General features: G+C 41.2%; 1 protein-coding gene across 1 annotated transcript in view; it reads left to right on the top strand.

Moving 5' to 3' along the window:
* SLCO4C1 (solute carrier organic anion transporter family member 4C1) overlaps positions 1-18,034 on the top strand; it is a 102,541-nt gene that overhangs the window by 58,878 nt on the left and 25,629 nt on the right. The window contains exons 4-8 of the mRNA XM_048851191.2: positions 1,741-1,837; positions 3,070-3,191; positions 5,312-5,427; positions 12,282-12,426; positions 15,662-15,857. Of these exons, the coding sequence (XP_048707148.1) occupies positions 1,741-1,837; positions 3,070-3,191; positions 5,312-5,427; positions 12,282-12,426; positions 15,662-15,857 (676 nt within the window). The remainder of the gene's footprint in view (positions 1-1,740; positions 1,838-3,069; positions 3,192-5,311; positions 5,428-12,281; positions 12,427-15,661; positions 15,858-18,034) is intronic.

The raw sequence follows: 18,034 nt of genomic DNA, 5'->3' as shown, positions 1-18,034 counted from the left end.
ATATTCTATGAAACAGACCTTTGGAAAGGCACTTACTCATTTCTGAGGATTTCACAGCAATGAGAAGAGAGGCCACTTGATTTAAGGGGATTATGGGAAGTTTCCGGAGGTCAGAGCGCTGTAATGTAACTCCTCATTCACAGTGACGCTGCAGCGTCTCACCCAATATGCAACAAATGTTATCCCTCTCGGAGAGGTGGAGTACCAGCAGCGCTCTAGCCAGGGAGAGAGCTCTCTATGTGCCTTGCCAGTGTGGACTGGGAGTGAGGTAGAGCGCTCTGGGCGGCTTTATTGCGGTATAACGTGCAAGTGTAGCCAAGCCCTAAGTTACAGTGGGGGTCTCATTGTAGTCCTCAACCATGATGACTACATTAATGAGGCCAAAAGACTACTCTTCCATACCACCAAACTGTGAAGAACAGAAAGATGACTCCAACATCACAATTTACCCAGGAATTTAAGGATATCCACTTCTTCCCCAAACTACTCTAAGAGAAACTATACCAACTCATCTCCCACGACCCAACCCAGGGACCTTCTATATGTTTCCCAGCATGCACAAACAAGGGAACCCAGGCAGACCCATCCTATCTGGCCACGACACTCTTACTGAAAGAACATTGGGACTCATAGAAACTATCCTCAAACTACTCATCACACAAGGGCCAGTTTCCTCCAGGACACAACTGTCTTCCTCCACAAACTGCAATATTGACAGCCTCCCTCAGAACACCATCCTCGCCAGCATGGATGCCACTTCCCTTTACACCAGCATGTCTCACAATGATGGCATAGCTGCCTGGCTCAAATATTTACAAGACAATGGACAACCCTCAGATATCTACCTCAAAACACATTACCAAACTCATACATTTCATCCTCACCCTTAATAGTTTTACATTCACTAACACACACTTTACCCAAACCATGGGAATAGCCATAGGTGCAGGATGGCTCCCCAATATGCCAACCTCTTCAATGATGAGCTTCAAGAAGAGTTTCTGGATAAGTGCACCATGAAACCAGTCATGTACCTGAGATATATCAATGATCTTTTTATCCTCTGGACAGACTGTTTAAAATCTCCCATAGATTTCCACCAACTTCAACTACCACCATCCATTCAACAAACTTTCTCTAGAATACTCCCACACTAGCATCAACTTCCTGGACACCAAAATCAGCTTCAACAGTGAACCCTACTGACCATCATATACAATTATCCCACAGGTCACCACACCTGCCTTCATTGATCTAATAACCACCCCAAACATTTTTTATCTACACTCAAGCACAGAATATGCTCGGAGGAGAAAGTCTGGGATATACACCTTAACACACTTAAAACCACCTTTACCAGACAAGGACACTATAGAGAAGTAGATTGCATCATGGAATGGGCCACTCAAATACCCAGAAGTTGATCCAATAAAAACCTATTACTTCACCCACCTTGTCTTGTGACTAATAGCTGTAAGAGATCATGTTAAATATATTAATAATATAATTAACAAATGTATATTTTGGTTTCTAAAAATCTTGCATAAATCATTACACTGAAAGTATAAATGTAATTTTTCCTTCCCCTGCAAATGCCATGGAGTCTTTTGTATTTTGTGTATATGAACCGTTACTGTTACCTGAAACAGGCTTAATTTATTCTTTAACCTTACATTTTAGAACTGTATGTTCTGCTGAGACATGAAATGAAAAACATTTCATCTTTTTATTTCCCTTTAGGAATTGGCTATGCCATGTCATTGCTGGGTCCTGCCCTTGGCTATGTATTGGGAGGGCAGCTGCTTAATATCTATATTGATGTCCCTCTTCAAACAAGGCAAGACAGTGTTCTTGTTTTCTTCTGTTCAACCAACAGAGTGCTATTTTTATTGATCCCTTGTTCCCAATGGTAATCTACTAAAATATTTGGGTACTTCTTATGGCTTTATTGAGGGTTATGAATTTTGCCATGAGGAGGGAAATAGCTCAGCTCCACTCCATATAATAGCTCTTTCAGAGAACATAAAGGTTGTTTTTGTGGACTTTTTTGAGAAACCCTCTGACCTGTTAGGCAATAATCTAGTCTTCCCTGAGAACTTCCAAGAAAAGAGACCTAAACGCTAACCTTTTCTGCAAGGAAAAGTTACTCCTTCATTATCGGGAGCATGAGTTTAGTTCCATCTTTTGGAGATGGTGGTTACTACTTCTTTTGTTTATCAACCTTAAAATAAGCCCAAACCTGCCTTCTCAGCAAATGAACAGTTTCTGTCCAGAGACTGACTTTAGTGGTAATATGAGGAATGGGATCTTCTTTCATTTCAGGGGTTATGTTGCAGGATTTCCACAGTAATATTAGATACAATAAAAAAATCTATATGGGTTATCATTCCTCAATGATTTAGGACATAAACGACTAACTTCTTGGGATTAGGAAGAAACCTCTCTCCCGGGCATGTCATTGCATAATTTTCCATTTCAGGGGGGATTTCTTTGAAGAATCTGTTACTGAAATGCAGTAGGATACAGGACTAGATGATCATTGAACTGATCCAATATAGCAATTCCTACAATCCTGATTTATCTGAGTTATGGTTGCCGTTTGCTTTTGCATTTTCCTGACTTTGTGACTTCAGTTCTGCAACTTCAACGTGATGGGACTAGTATCTAATTCACATTTGCCTTGTGTAAAAATCCACTGATGGTAAAGACATTCATAATTGTTTTGACATAATTAACATATATTTAGTGATCAGTGATGTGGTGGTGACATTGCACCTTACAAAGACCTGATTTTTTCATTACTCCCTTATTAGTCAGTCCAGTACATTCTGGTTCAAGGGTCTCCATTTTGACCTGATTATATTTATAATATGCTGAGTACTTTGTTATACAAAAAGTAAAAGTGAATTTAATAGGTCTAGAAAAGAATGAGGAAACACCTAGTACTTGGAGGCTCTCTCCTAATGCCATGGGAGAAACTGAGTGCATAGCTTTTAAAGCCGCAATATTCTATGTGACTATTAAGATGTTTATGTCATTAAATCTGCGTTTTCCAAATATCTTTTCTAGCACAGAGATTGATTCAGATGACCCACGGTGGCTTGGGGCTTGGTGGATAGCATTTCTCTTGTGCTGTTTTGCAACATGGCTTCTGATAGTACCTTTTTCATGTTTTCCAAAGCACTTACCAGGTAAGTATTAACTATCAATCAACTCTTAGGAGGGAGATTGGGCTTGCGGCTAGATCAGTGGAGTGGGAATGGGCACTCTGAGATTCTGTGCCACTCACTTGGCTTACTGTGTGACAGTGGCAGACCTGGCACTGCACCGCCCCTTTGTGGCAGGGGTGGGGTGGAGTGTCAGAACCTTGCCATGCCCAAATGCACATGCTCGCCTCTCTGTGGGTGGCCCGATGCGGTCTCATGGCCCCCCTCCACACAATCACCCCTTGGTCAGGTAGTGTGCCCTAACGGCTCAAGTCCATATAACTCACTCCCAGCATTGGAGCAGTGTGGCCCAATGGCCAGAGTACATATAACTCCCCCAGCCTCTCCACAGGCAGGGTAGTGTGGCCTAGCCACCAGAGTCCATGTAACTTGCCCCAAGTGTCAGGGCAGTGAGGCCCAATGGCCAGGGTCCATATAAATCTCTCCCAGCATTGGAGCAGTGCAGCCCAATGGCCAGGGTCCATACAGCTCCCCCCTCAGAAGTGGGGTAGTGCAGCTGGAGACACTTGCCCCAAGCATCAGGGAAGTGTGGCCCAATGGCCAACATCCATATAATCACCCCTTTCTGACAGTGTAGCATGGCCAGAATCCTTATGATTCCAATGGTGTGTTTTTAGGGGAGGTAGTAGGGGGACCCAGTCCCACTCTCTTCACCAGGTCCCAACCCAGGTCCCTGGTAGTGGCAAGTTCTCCTTGCCACCATCTTGGTGGGATCTGCCCAAAACACAGTAAGCCTCTGTGCAACTCAAACACCATTTTCCTCTAAAGTTCCCCTGGGTCACTTCCTATCATAACCTTCAGGTTCTCCAATTCAGGGTGGGTCCTCTGGTCAGTTCACCTCCTGTAACGTACTCCATCTGGGCACCAAGGTGCATCCCAGCTTGGCTGGCCTCTGGATCCTAGAGCACAGGCTGGCCCTCCTCAGGAGCTGGCAGAATGCCTCCTTCCCCTCTGGTGGTCAGCCCCAACTGAGCAGCTCTGCAGGCTTTTATACCTGTTCTCCAGGTGGAGCATGCCCAGCAGAGCCTCAGGGGCGTGGCTGTCTCTGCTAGGAAGGAAGGGTTAACTCCTGCGGTACCAGTGCAGGGCCGCTCTGCCCTGTCATAGTGACATTGAGCAAATAATTTAATTGTTCTGTACTTTCAGTGTACCATTTGTAAAACAGGCATAATGCCTTGTAGTTAGGGTATTAATTAATCCTTGTGTAACAGGTAAGCAGTGAAATCCTAGAAGGTTTGTTGGGTAGGAGGAAGACAATTGACCATGGGAGGGTTTTTGAAAGGTTTAATGGGAAATAGGACTGGGGGGAGGATTGAGGGTCTTGTTGAAATAGGCTGAGGGCAGGGGAAGTAAGAGATGTGATGGCTAAAGTTTTTAAAAGAAAATATGCCTCACATTAGGCTCCCAAGTCTGTAGTTAGTCCATAGTTAGGTGTTTAAATAAATGACCTGACTTTGAGTGCTGAACACCCAACAGTTCCTACTGACTCAGTCTTGCATTGTAGCCTTTGATTCAGATTCAACCTCCTGCCTTGCTCTATGGGTGGAGCAGTGAGGCATGGATCCAAGTATCCTAGGACAGGTTTATAGACCTTATAAAACCTTTTCTGTTAGTACAGCTAGTATTACAAAGAGGATAGGCTCTTCCCAAAATATTTTTAAAAAAACATTCTGTCTGTGTGGGGAATGACAGAAAAAAGGAGAGAAGGAAGAGGTGAGTTATAAGTATGGGGGCAGAAAGGAGATATAGATGGGGTAAAATGGGCAGGACGGGGTTCAATGAGTCTGAAATTTCTTTTGCTGGGCCTGATAACACCAACAACTCTCATGCTTGCTGTTGACGTTTTTGCTGTGATTTTTGCTGTGTTTTTGCTCTCAGCAGAGCTCTACTTTCCATAGGAATGCATTATTGATCTGCTTTTTCACTGTGCATTGTTGCAGTGTCTAGCAAAGTCTGCATGATGTCTCCTCTTTTGGGAAATGGAGCATTTGTTGTAATACTGTACTTTAATTAAAGATAAATTTGTTACAAGCACTAAGTTACTCATTATTTTCATTGTGTAAAATAAACTTATTCTTCTGTAGGTACAGCAAAAGTACAATCTGAAAAAATTTCTGAAACTCATCATGATGGAAGTGAGGCATTTGTTGAAGACAGGAATATTGGGAAAAATTTTAAAGATTTTCCAGTGGCTCTTTTGGTAAGGTAAACAATAAAGTCAATGCAAGATTTTTAGCTGTTCTTTGCATGTTAGTTTACATAATTTTGAGGTACTTTGACCTACTCACAAATGAGCTAACAGCTTCATAGAAATGTAGAAAACTCACTTCCTTTTACACAGAGGCTTGCATGGGAAATAATTCCAGTACTGTTTTGGGACAAGACTATAGGAATAGATACTAGATAGTGGCAAAAGTATACATGTTACATAGTGATCTTCTATTTGTACATAGAGTATAATTTTAACCACAGTCAAGTGGTGTTCAGGGCACTTCCACTCCTTCAAAACATGGAGTCTTGAATGAGCTTCCGAGTCTGTCACTGAGCCATGTAATCAAAGTATCTGGTTTACTCTTGGAGGAGACTGGAATCTTCGAGTCATGTTTAGAAAACCTCACTCTGAAAACTTTCTTCCAGTCAAAATAATTTGTCGGGAAGGAGAGGCAGTCAACAGTTGAAAAGAAAATCAAACTTCAGATGTTCGCTACAATAGAGCTTGAATGAACTATGACATTCCTCCTTCTCATGGGAGATTTGGATGTCTGGTGATAAATCATGGAAAGACTTTCGCAACACATACAGATAGCAAACTGCCTTTGTAGGCTTTTTTATCTAAAGTGCGTTAAAAGAGCTGAAAGAGTTTTTTTTTCTGTCAGTAGTCAGGCTTATATGAACCATCCCTGTATATCTCTGGTTACTTCAGGAGACTAATTTTAACGTGATGTGACTTCTAAGGTTAGACTGACTATACTTTTTCAAAGCATTACTCTTCCATCATACATTGGGCATGAATCCAGGTTTGACCTTTCTGTTACAGATGTACAGCAACCTATATACCTTAAATTATGGGATCTCTCTCTAGATACAACATACGTATTTTGGATGTACTATGCTTTGGAGTTGCCAAAAGAGCATTTTACTGTTCACTCCTGTTACTACTGCACCATGAGGAATCTTTGCATTTAACTGACCTTTGGCTAATTCTTGACCACATTAGAGACTCACACCTGAATCTTTTGTCCTCAAGAGTGAAGACTGCAACTAGTCTGTTTTTGGAAACATACAACTATTAATAACTTGTTCTCTGAGGATGAATGGTGTAATGGATTTACACTCTCCCATCCACTTTCAGTGCAGAGGTGTGGATACAGCTTTACAATTTTTTTAATGCTTTCCCCCTTTTGCTCAGAATAGGAACTGATGGACTAGAGCAATGATAGTGTGTGGTAAGAGTGAGATTTAAATAATCTTGTAAAATATAATGTTATCTGAGTTCTCACTGCCCTTGAGCCAAGCATAATCCCAAATCTGTAATTCTCTTGCAGATTAGACAACAATATTGGACATGTAATAAATCATTAGACAACAACATCAGATATGTAATTTCTCCTTCCTGAGACTAATACCTATGTTTTACAATCTCATTCTTGATTGAAATGCAGCCTGGGAGAGGAAACATGTTAATGAGTTCCAAGAAGTTAAATAAGAAATGGAACTAGTTATACACCTTTTCTTCTATAATTAAAAAATGAATTTTTAAAGACAATTTCATAGAGCATCTCTCAATATTGCATTATTTGATGAAATGCTGGGTTTTTAAAAAAATACCATGGAAGATGCTGTTGTCTAGTTGCCTTTAGTGATGTGTTTTCTTTAACAAAAAAGGTATGCCTTAGAAGGGCTATCATTTCACTTAAAAAGTTCATTTAATAAATTCATTTAGTGAAAGAACTTGAGTTCTTTGCATTATTGCACATGTGGGTCCCACTAATTGTGTCCATTGTGCCCAGCACAGCGGTTTGGAATGTTGACTCTAGCAGTATCTAGTAGGGATTGCGCATGCTTCTGCTTCTGCCACATGTCCCCCCGCTTCCCCCATTTGAGGTCATAAAGGGCACAGTGACCCCAATCGCCACTCAGTTCCTTTGAACTGCCATAGGCAGTGAGTTGGAACAACATAGTGTTAGTCTGTAGGAACCTTGCTACTTAGTAATTAAACTGATCGTTGGTGATTCTTTTTTTTATAAATAGGAGTTAGTGTTTTGATTACTATTTTATTTAGCTTGTAGGCAGTAGATTAAAAATAGAAAGAGTGAAGAGCACAGTTTATATCAGAACATATATTTCTGGGTTTCAAGCCATGTCCCTCCTCTAGGGGGATTTTTCTTCTGACTAACAGCCATAACATTACTGCCTGGGTAAGGAATATATCATTGCTAAGTGAGCGATTTGAAAGTCCTTCAAGAAGCAGCCTGAACTGACTCTTTTTCTTATAGAAAGGTCCATGAGGGCTATGTTGGACTCAGGTCACAGACCTGATAACAGAGGCTTCTTTTTTCATAACTCATTCTGCCAGCACTCCTATGACTAGAGATGTGACATCTGATTCAGGAGCAGTTAAGAAGACAAAAGGAACTCAGAAGAATCCACCAAAGCAGTCAGGGATCCTTGCTGCCTGAGGACTGAGTGGCTCTGACTTTATGCAGAGTTGTTGTAGCTTTGCTGGTCCCAGGATATTAGAGAGACAGGGTGGGTGAGGTAATACGTTTTACTGGTGAGTTACCTTCTGTTGAATTACCTTCTGAATTACCTTCTGTTGGTGAGTGACACCTGAAAGCTTGTGGCTCTGACTCTGTCCTTTTCCTGGTACTGAGCCCTGTCTCTGGGACCAGGACTCAGGAGTGCAGAGGAGTTCTTCTGAGGAGCCCTTGCAGCCAGTGAGAGAAAAAAGCAGGACTTGGGCAGGTGGTGCCACACTATAACAGAAGGCCAGTTCAGACACCGTCTCTATGTCTTCGGCAAGGAGATCTTTAGGGAAGATCATCTACTTTATTTATTTTTAGAACCAGCTTTAGAAAAGCTGTTCCTCTCAGTACTGGAGCGCTCAGGATGGTCTTCATCAGTGACTCCTTTGTTGGTACCAATGGCTTTTATCAAAGCCTGCACTGACAGTTTCAACCACAGGACAAGCTTCAAAGCATAACTACAGCATCCTCAGCGATGGGAACTTTTACAATTAAATTTGAGCTCCAAAAGGTTCCTTTGTGCCTTCACCAGACATCAGCATCACTCCAGAACCTGAGTCATCTTTCCTGAAGGTTTCCCCAATTTTGGTGACAGACAGATTCCCTCCATGAAAAGATGCAAGGATACTTGTAATGCAAATTTCTTTGAACCAACATACAAATACAATTAAGGATATGAGTCCCATGCAGGTCCTTCAATCTTCTGTTGTGCCTTCGGTGTTAGAAACTTTTTCATCCAAAAACTTTGACTCCTCTTCAGACTGATAGGAGTTCTCTGCAAAAAAAACCCCCCAAATCCTATTGATGGAAAGAAAATAATCTAAGGAGGCATACGGGGTAGGACCTCTTAATAGATCTGAGGATGCTAATTCTCACAATGCTCTTTGGTTTCCTCCATATTGGCCAAATGTCCCTTTCCCAAATGGTCTGAAACTGTGGTCTTATTGGCCTTCATGGATCACAGTTTTCATGAAATGTTATCCCACACTATACGGGATCTATACATAAGTCACCTGTGGCAAATTCTCATGGTTTTATCATTCTCCTTGTCATGTTTAAGAAAGAACAACAAATTGTAAGCAATCGTGAAATATCTGCTCATCAAGAGAGTCTTCCCAATTTATCACTTGGTCTTTCTCCCTTGCTTGATTAAACTATTTCATGATCCACAATTTTCAGCTGATGATTTAAACCCTGACAGGAATTATTGAAGCATATTGCAAAAACACCAAAAGTTCCTTTGGAGACTATTCAGGAGAAAGTGTATAAATTGTTTGATATCCTAAAACCAACATCCCAAAGCAGGGTTGAACTACCTATTAATGAAGGGATGTTGCAGCCATCAAAAGATCTTTGGGCTACCCCTGCTGTGAGGCAAACCTGCAGCCAAACCAGGGCTGCTCGCTCAGCTGCCCCTCCAACAGACCTGAGGTGAGTAACCGCTCAGGCATGCAGGAACAATTCAGTTTCACTGACTTACCCTTCCAACAGAGCCTGCAGTGACTTAGCCCTCAGGCATGAGGCAGCAACCTATCCCTAAGCCAAGACGGGGTCAGATGACCCCCAGGCTCAGGTATATCCCCAACCCTACTAGAGCTGCAGATCAATCTATGCAACAGCACTACCTGGCCAGGAATCCTCCTGCTACCTTGCACTGTATCAGACTCTCGAGATTCCCAGCCTGCTCTTGATCCTGTTCCTGCCCCAGCCTTGCCTGAGCCCTGTTCCAGTCTAGTCCATGCTCTACTCTGACCTTGCTGAAGAGCTGTTACTGACTCTCTTTAGCCTTGCCTCTGCTTTCTGACCTTCTCTGGACCTTGGCTTCGACCCTCCTTGTATCTGGACCGTGTCTACAGAACTGACTTGGTTTGTCCCTGGATTCTGACTATCCATTTTTGATCCCTGGCTTACACCTTGACTCCAGCTATAGTACTGATTCTGGTTTGTCTACAGACTCTGATGTTTGTTCTGACCTTGGCCTGTCCCCAGATCTTGATTCCAGTGCTACCCTTGGCCCAGTCCGGACCTTACCTCTGGCTTCGACCTCTGCCCCAAATATTAGGCCTGACTAGATCTCGGGAATCTCAGTTAATACATTCAATGTGCCAAATTCCATATGGTAACTTTTGTTTCTTGTTATTCCTGCTGTAGATCCCATGGATTGATTCATTACCCTCAACTTACAGGATGCTTAATTTGATGTGTCTATACCCCCCACCACAGAAAGCACGTACATTTTCTGGCTCTGGAGAGTCATTACCAATTGAGAGTGCTGGAATTTTATTGGCACTGAGCATATTCACAAAGTGTCTATCAGTAGTACCAGCCCATCTACTCAGCCAAGGATTCTACATTTACCCTTACATAGATGTGCACGGGAATTCATGAACACAAGCGTAGTCACAGCAAAGAAAATGATTCATTTAGTTTCATCCCTGGGTTTGAGGATCAATTTTAAAAAGTCAACTCTGATTCCATCTCAATCTACAGAGTTCGTCAGAGTTCTTCTGGACTCAGTAGCAGCAAGAGCATTCCTCCATCAGAGATTTCAAAAAATAAAAACAAATATGATTTCTGTACTGACCTCAGAAGACTTAGCTTTACACATTAGTGTCAGAGAACTGAAAGTTGCCAGACTGGCGTGCCAAGTATTTCTATTGCAGATTAGGGGAAGCAGTCTATTAGTCCTTACACACAACATGGCAGCAGTGTTATAACTCAGCAAGCAGGGGTAGCCCACTCTTCTTCACTCTGTCAAGAGGCAATGTTGGGAGCTCTGTATTGCCAGCTCAATAGATCTAGAAGCATTTTATCGGCTGGATGTACAAAACAACCTAGCAGACCCCCTGAGCTGATTGTTTATGAGTCACCATGTGTGGTCTGTTCAACCAGATGTGGCCAGATACATCTTCCAGTTGTGGCGGTTTCCCCAAGTAGACATATTTATGAAAAAGTCCAACAAACTGTCAGCAATTATGCTATCTATGGGGTCACAATTCTGTGACAATTGCCTTTTTAATGGCTGTGGTCAGGCAGACTCATGTACAGTTTGTCATCAATCCTGCTCATTCACAGGTTATTACTAAAGATGAGAAAGGACTAGGCCAGAATCATACTTATAGCCCCAGCATAGTCCTGTCAACACTGATTTTCCACTCTTCACTCTATTGTCAAGACTATGAATTCCCCATTTGAACTGTTGGCTACCTGCTCTCTACTGCACCTGTCAATGAAGGTGGCATTTTTGGTGGTCATTACCTTGGCCAAAGAGTAGGGGACCTGCATGCCTTAATGCTGGAGCCTCCATATACAATCTTTTTTAAGGAAAAGATTTACCTGTGTCTTCATCCAAAGTTCGTCCTAAAGGTGGTTTAATATTAGCATATAAACCACCCAATTTATTTGCCCATATTCTATCTGAAGCTTCATATAAGCAGGGAGGAAGAACACTTGAATACCTTGGATGTCAGAAGAACTATACTGTTCTACCTCAACAGACCCAGGCACTTCTGTAAATACTCCCAGCTGTTCATAGCAGTGGCAGACAAAATAGGAGGACAATCAGTTTCCAGCCAGAGAATTTCTTCCTGGATGGCATCCTCTATATGCCAGAGTTCTCTTGCCAACAAAATAAAACCACCCGCAATTGCGGTGGTAGCTTTGTTGGTGGGAGAATGTCTCCCACCAACAAAGCGCTGTTCACACTGATACTTTTTGTTAAAACTTTTGTCGGTTAGGTGTGTTTGTTTTTTCACACCCTGACCGACAAAAGTTTTAATAACAAAAGTGCAGTGTAGACATAGCCTGTCTCCTTGCTTCTCCCTAATCACTCATTAACTTTTGGCCCCAAACTTCCTCCCTCCCCCCACAAGAGAATACAGTTAGAAATAAGAGGATGCAAAATATTCTGTTCTCTCCCTTTTTGGGTGTGTTTGTCTTTGCTTTCTCTTGTTATTTAGCTCTCCTGACAATATGATCTCTTTCTTTGGGAGGCTTTAGCACAGTCTAATAGATGGAAAACGTATCTCTCAAACATCTAAAACTAGAATGGACAATACATGTGCACTGGAGAAAAATAATCCTTTGAGGCTAATTTCTGATAAATCTATTTCAGTTGTGGAAGAGTAGAAAATCATATTCAGGATTTCAGGGCTTGCAATACTTTGGTTTAAAAGTCTTGGGTATCAGCACACATTTAAAACGTTATTTTTAAACACACTGTAGTTTCTATTTGTATTAAATAAATTCAGTAAAAGTAATATTATAATGAAGTAATGTACAGAATACTAAATAAGCTTTTCCCTCCTAGATACTGCTGAAGAATCCTGTGTTGATGTGTTTAATAGTAGCTGCTTCTACAGAAGCTTTAGTTGCCACTGGCTTTGCCACATTTCTGCCAAAATTTATAGAAAATCAGTTTGGACAGTCATCCAGTTATTCAGCTACACTAGGAGGTAAAGGGTGTTTCAATTTTTTAAACTCTTTAAATAAAAATATCTTGTGCTATATATATATTGTACTGCCTATGTTAATTAGCTGGTAGAGGAGAGAAATTAATTTGGGATTGGTATGTACTTGCAATTGTAGAGTTTCTGTAACCTTTAATACATAAATATTTTTAGCAAAAATTGGTCTTTTTATTACAAAATGCGAACTTCAGAGCAGCAGTGGACTCTTTCCCACACCGTTCCACTCAGTGGCCTTGCCTACACTAGGAAAACTATCACCTGTGATTCACTAGTGGTGCAACTCTGCTAGGAGAAGCTGTAGCATCAACAGAACTCCAGGCATTTTTATCACTCATTGTAGGGATAGACAGTGTTGTAATAATTTGGCCTACAAATTTACCCTAATTGAGAGCTCAATTGTAAAAAAAAAAGAGTGTAAATTCATAAATGTCACAATAACCTGTAACAACAAATGTTGATGGGAAATGGTGCAAAACAGAGACAGACTGAATTAGTCAAAACAAAAAGTGAGGCTGATCCTCAAGTACTGTATTAAGATCATGCTTGATGAACAAGGAAAGTATGGAACCAGGAATCAGTGAATCAAAATTGGTATGTTGGAAATTAACTGGTGTCCAAAATAATGGGGGAATTGTTAACCACCACTCCATTTCTGGCTCCTTCAAGGAAGATTTTGGGAAGAAAAATTGGCCACTGGCCTGAGCTTCACCAGCATAGTTGCCACCCCCACCATCTCCAGCGACCCTAGACCATCTTCATCCTAATGCTGAATGATGTCCTGAGCAGATCAGGCTGGAGGGAGGGAGTGAGATGACACTACTACCTCCACCAGCTGTGGCTGAATTCTAAATACCACCTGGGATGTGAGACTTTGTTTGTCCCACCTCTCCACAAATGTATACTTTTTCCTTCTCTACCATATTTCTTCTCTTTCCAATCTCTCTCCTTTTTACTTCTGTCTAATTAGAATCTGGCTTACCTGGCCAAGACTGCATATTTGGCCACTCTGCTGCAAGCCTGTGACCAGAAAGAGGCAGCTAAAAGCAATAACCTAACAGCTTGATGCTGGTACAAGTTTGACAGGTCTTAGAGTAGCTGATAAGACTGTGTGCCTTGCCTGTGTTTTTCCAGCTGTGAGGTTGCAAGTGAAAGGCAATTAGATTTTCTATCTTTATTATTCTGTTCTCTCCCTTTTTGTGTGTGTTTGTCTTATTTTGTCATCTAGGAACTGGGACCAGACTTTAACAACATGAGCAAGAACAACAGTTCCAGCCCATCTCAATTAACTGTATCTCTTTTCTCTAAAAATCTTTAATACCATCTAAGTCACTGTCAGAAAAGGTTTTTTTTTTTTCTTTCTAAAGGCCTCAGTTGGCACGTGACCAGGATTTATCACCAAATTTGGTCAACTGGTTAGATCATTAGCTTCCCTGGCCTGTGCCGGGTACTGACAGGGAGTGCGATGTGAACGCTGATCCATGCCCCTCCATACTAAGTAGGCTGAAGTCTCCATATACAAAACTCTGAACCTTGTTTAAAACTTATGTTGAACAGTGACTGGGTTATATTAACACCTTTGATTCTTTGGCCCCATATATTCTATCTCACTTAATTCAACAGACAATATATTAATAAAAATGTCTCGAGTCCTGTTGACATGACAGTTTCCACCTTTGCTACCTCTGGTGAATACCGTTTATGGTTTTCTTAGGATAGACTCAGCTAAAGTGTTAATCCATAGGAAATTTAGATATAGTCTGAATGTCACTTGAAGTCTGCTTAACTTCAAAGTTATTTTAGGGTAGAAGGGAAGAAAAGGCAATTGGGAATTTTGTTTGCAATGACTACCACTTTGTTCCCGATCCAACTGCCCTTGACCCCTGGCCTGGCAGCTCCCTGACTCCTGTTATTGGCTCTCTCCTTCCATGGGACTCTCATCTTCTGTGCTGCCAGCAGTTGTGGGATGTAGAATTTTTTTGTGATAGAAAAGAGAAGTGGAATTGGTGTTGGGCTTATTTTATGCCACCACAATGATCTGTGTTAAATCTGGTCTTTAATACCAGTATGTTTATTAATGGCCTAGAAAAGGGAGTAAACAGCATCTTAATGAAATGATGATATCAAAGTGGGAGGACTGAAACAATATAGAAGAACTTGGGTATACAGATTAGAAAGGGATGGAAAATAACAATGAATGAACATGTTGAGAAGAATAAAAGTTAAAATACCATGCAATAAATTAATTGAAATCAGATATTCAATTGCATGGAGCAATCTGAAAAGCAGTGTGGTTGAAAAAGACCATTAGGCTTCTGGTGTGCTGAGTCCACTGCCTAATTGTTAAGATTTTGTGGGTATTCTGGGAAAGCAGAGTTTTAAGGTGGTTAATAAGAGAGTTTTGCAGATGTTGATGGGAAGCTCTTATAAAACACGAGGGGCAGAATGGGAGAAAGAACAAAGGTGCTTGTTTGAAAATTTAACAAGTGTGTGATGGTGGCTGGCATCAGGGCTGAGCAAAGGGGAATTGGACCCTCTTGGTTATCAGTGAGCTACCCCACACCACAATTACTGCCCTTGGAACCTTTCAATCTATTGCTTCTTTGACAGTGAAGGAATTCCCTGCAGGAGTTGCTATTTCAGTTGTTGCTGTGATTCCACTTATCCCAGTTTAGCTATGACTGCTGCAGGTACTTACTTCTACTGCTTCTTTGCCTTCCTGGAAGGTCTTATCCTTTTATTTCTTCTGGGTTTATTTTTAACCCCAGAAATTGCTCAGAAAATGAGGTAGGGAGATTGTCTGACAAGGGGTTTGGAGGACCAAAAAAGCCCAATATCTGCACATCGTTGGAACTCATTATGGAAAATCTTGTGCTTAAAGTAGCAGTAGACTGTGTGGAGGAAGGTTCCCAGCTGACTGAAGGGTGCCCTAAAAGGAGTGCTATATTAATCTGATGTGTCTACCACACAATCTAAGATTGGGCTGTGCCTTTGGCAATAAGAAGTTTGAAACAACAGCTAAATAATGTGAGGTCACAGATGCATGCATCTAAATCTAAAGAGAATCATTTACGTTATTTTTTGTGAGAACTGTTATAAAAGTTCATTCATGCCTTTTGAAATTCCAGTAATATAGTTTGGAAATGACAAAAAATCAGGATACACCCTAAATTTTGATTGTCTTGCATTTTTGTGTAATTGATGGTGTCTCATTTTACTCTAGGGCTTGTATTAATTCCAGGAGCAGCACTAGGTCAAATCATAAGTGGCATCTTGGTTTCCAAGTACAAACTGGATTGCAAAAACATAATCAAGTTCATATTAGGCACTTGCTCAGTGGCTCTAATATTAAACACGGTGTTTGTGTTTTCTAAATGTGGGAATGAACCATTCGCAGGTGTCTCTGAAACATATAACAGGTAAATATATTTTAATGTACTCTTGGGCTTGGTAACAATGTTCAAAATGAGTAAACTGTTTTACAGTGCATAAATACACTTTTCAAATTGTCTTGTTTAATTTTCTTTAATGTATGAAAAACATACTTCGAGAAAGTTGAGAATCCTCTCCATAGTTAAGTCCTGCTAGCAGTAGATGAAAACAGGAAAGTTCTTGTGATGTTATATGTTCTGTAAAAGGGTCTGGCAGACTGACTATGCTCAGCTATTATTTCTCTGTCTCTTGCAGATGTGGGCAGCTGGTGTGGTTCCTTAGGTTAGATGTCTGTGTTTCTTTGGAGAATGTTTTCCCTCAACCCTCTTCAATTTCTGTTAGAGGTTGATTAATTTATGCAGGTTTCTTTCTTGATAAGAGAGTCCTATCCCCTGCTCTTTTATTGAAGCACATTGAAGGATGGCACGGAGGTTGAAGTCCTAGCTTTGCTGCTTTGGCAGCAAATGGTCTGCAACCAGTGGGCCTCCAATTCTGTTGTGTACCATTCTTTCTTAAAAGACTGGGAGGCTTCAGCTCTCAGAGTAGAGAGAAACTTAGCCCTGTAGTTTTACCTTTGCATGCATACCTGCTTCTTAGCTGAAAGGCATTTTGAGCCCAGCAACTTAACTGGTAAATTGATCTTGCTTTAGGTGGTGTGAGGTAGGCCTCATTTGAGACCAGGTACCATCATGTCAATCATATATGCCAGTCATGCAAAGGGCCATGGCCTTCCTGGATAGAGAACATGAGCTGCATCGGTCTTGCCTTTTTGGCCAGGCAGCAGGATAACCCTAGTTGCTGAAATCTAGACAAGGGTGTTTTTGCTTACTTGGGGTATATCTACACAGCCACAGGAGCAAGCCTTCCAACCTGGGTTGACAGACTTGGGGTAACATGGCTCATGTTAGTGCTCTAAAAATATGTGTGTAGACAGCACTTTGAACTTGTGGTTTGGGCTGGAGCTTGGGCTCCAAAGTCCATCCCCCCTTCCTTAGTTTCAGAGCCTGAGCATCAGCCTGAACCAACTTAAAAGTGCTGTCTTCACAGCTATTTTTAGAGTACTAGCACAAGCCCTACTAGCCCAACTCTGTTAACCCTGGCAGGGAGTCTTGCTCATAGGGGCTATGTAGATGGTGTCACTCCTTCTGTGTAGCTCCCTTAGTTGTCTGAACTGCTTTCTGGAGACAGAGCTTGATTCAGCCTTCCTGGCCCTGATTTAGGAATTCTTTCATTTTTCTGAAGTGTCCATACCTCCTGTGCAGCTTAACATTTTGCTTCTAATTTTATCAACTGTTTTTCTTTACTTTGGGATGGGTGCATCAGTGAAACATGGTCTCTTGGGTCAGATGCTCCTCTTGAATTATTCTTCCCCTCTTTTATTCTTGCATATCCTCTACTGGATACTGTCCTGTAATATGGTCAATAAAAAATCCAGGTACTACAATGCTAAATTGTATTCAAATCAAATGAGAGCTACCTTTTTTCTATCCAAATTAGACAAAAATCTGACCTACATGGGATAGAATTCTAGTCTTAATGTGGCTTCTTCTGAAAAAAAATATGGAGGAAAAAGGATCAGTCAGAACAGTGTTAAACACTAAAAAATACATAAAGTTATATTTTAACCTTACTTTCAGAACAACGGGTTCCAGAGAGTGTACTTATAGGAGTTGTTTTAAATTCCAGTGGGTAAGTAAATCTACACAGGTAGATAGTGATAGCAGTATTTTAGAACACTTTTTAATTGTGGTTGGGGAGTGTGTTCACAAATAGGTAAAGAATTTTTGTTCCTTATTATCACAGTAGTGCTTAGATACTGCAGCTTGGATGGGGCCCCATTATGCTACAAACACAATAGGAAGTGACAGCTCCTGACCCAAAAAACTTTCATACTGAGTAGATCAGACTGACTCTGAATGTGGGGGGAGGGTGGAACAGAGGTGGAGTGACTTGTCTAAGTAGAGTCCAACTCAAGTGTCCTATCTACTGGACTACATTAGCTGTTTTTGAAACTTCCAATTAGTCTGATTCTATGCTTGTATCTATAAGGATTCTGGTCTCTTTCTGTTAATGGATTTTGACTTCTTGAGCAACTTCAGCATTTCCATTTGACATCCAGTCTCCATGCGGCCCTTCTATAAGGATAATCAGCTTGCCCTTAATG

Source organism: Caretta caretta, chromosome 5, assembly GCF_965140235.1.
Source record: "Caretta caretta isolate rCarCar2 chromosome 5, rCarCar1.hap1, whole genome shotgun sequence".
Taxonomy (NCBI): domain Eukaryota; kingdom Metazoa; phylum Chordata; order Testudines; family Cheloniidae; genus Caretta; species Caretta caretta.
The sequence above is the reverse complement of the archived record's forward strand: the minus strand, read 5'-3'. Positions and strand labels throughout refer to the sequence as shown.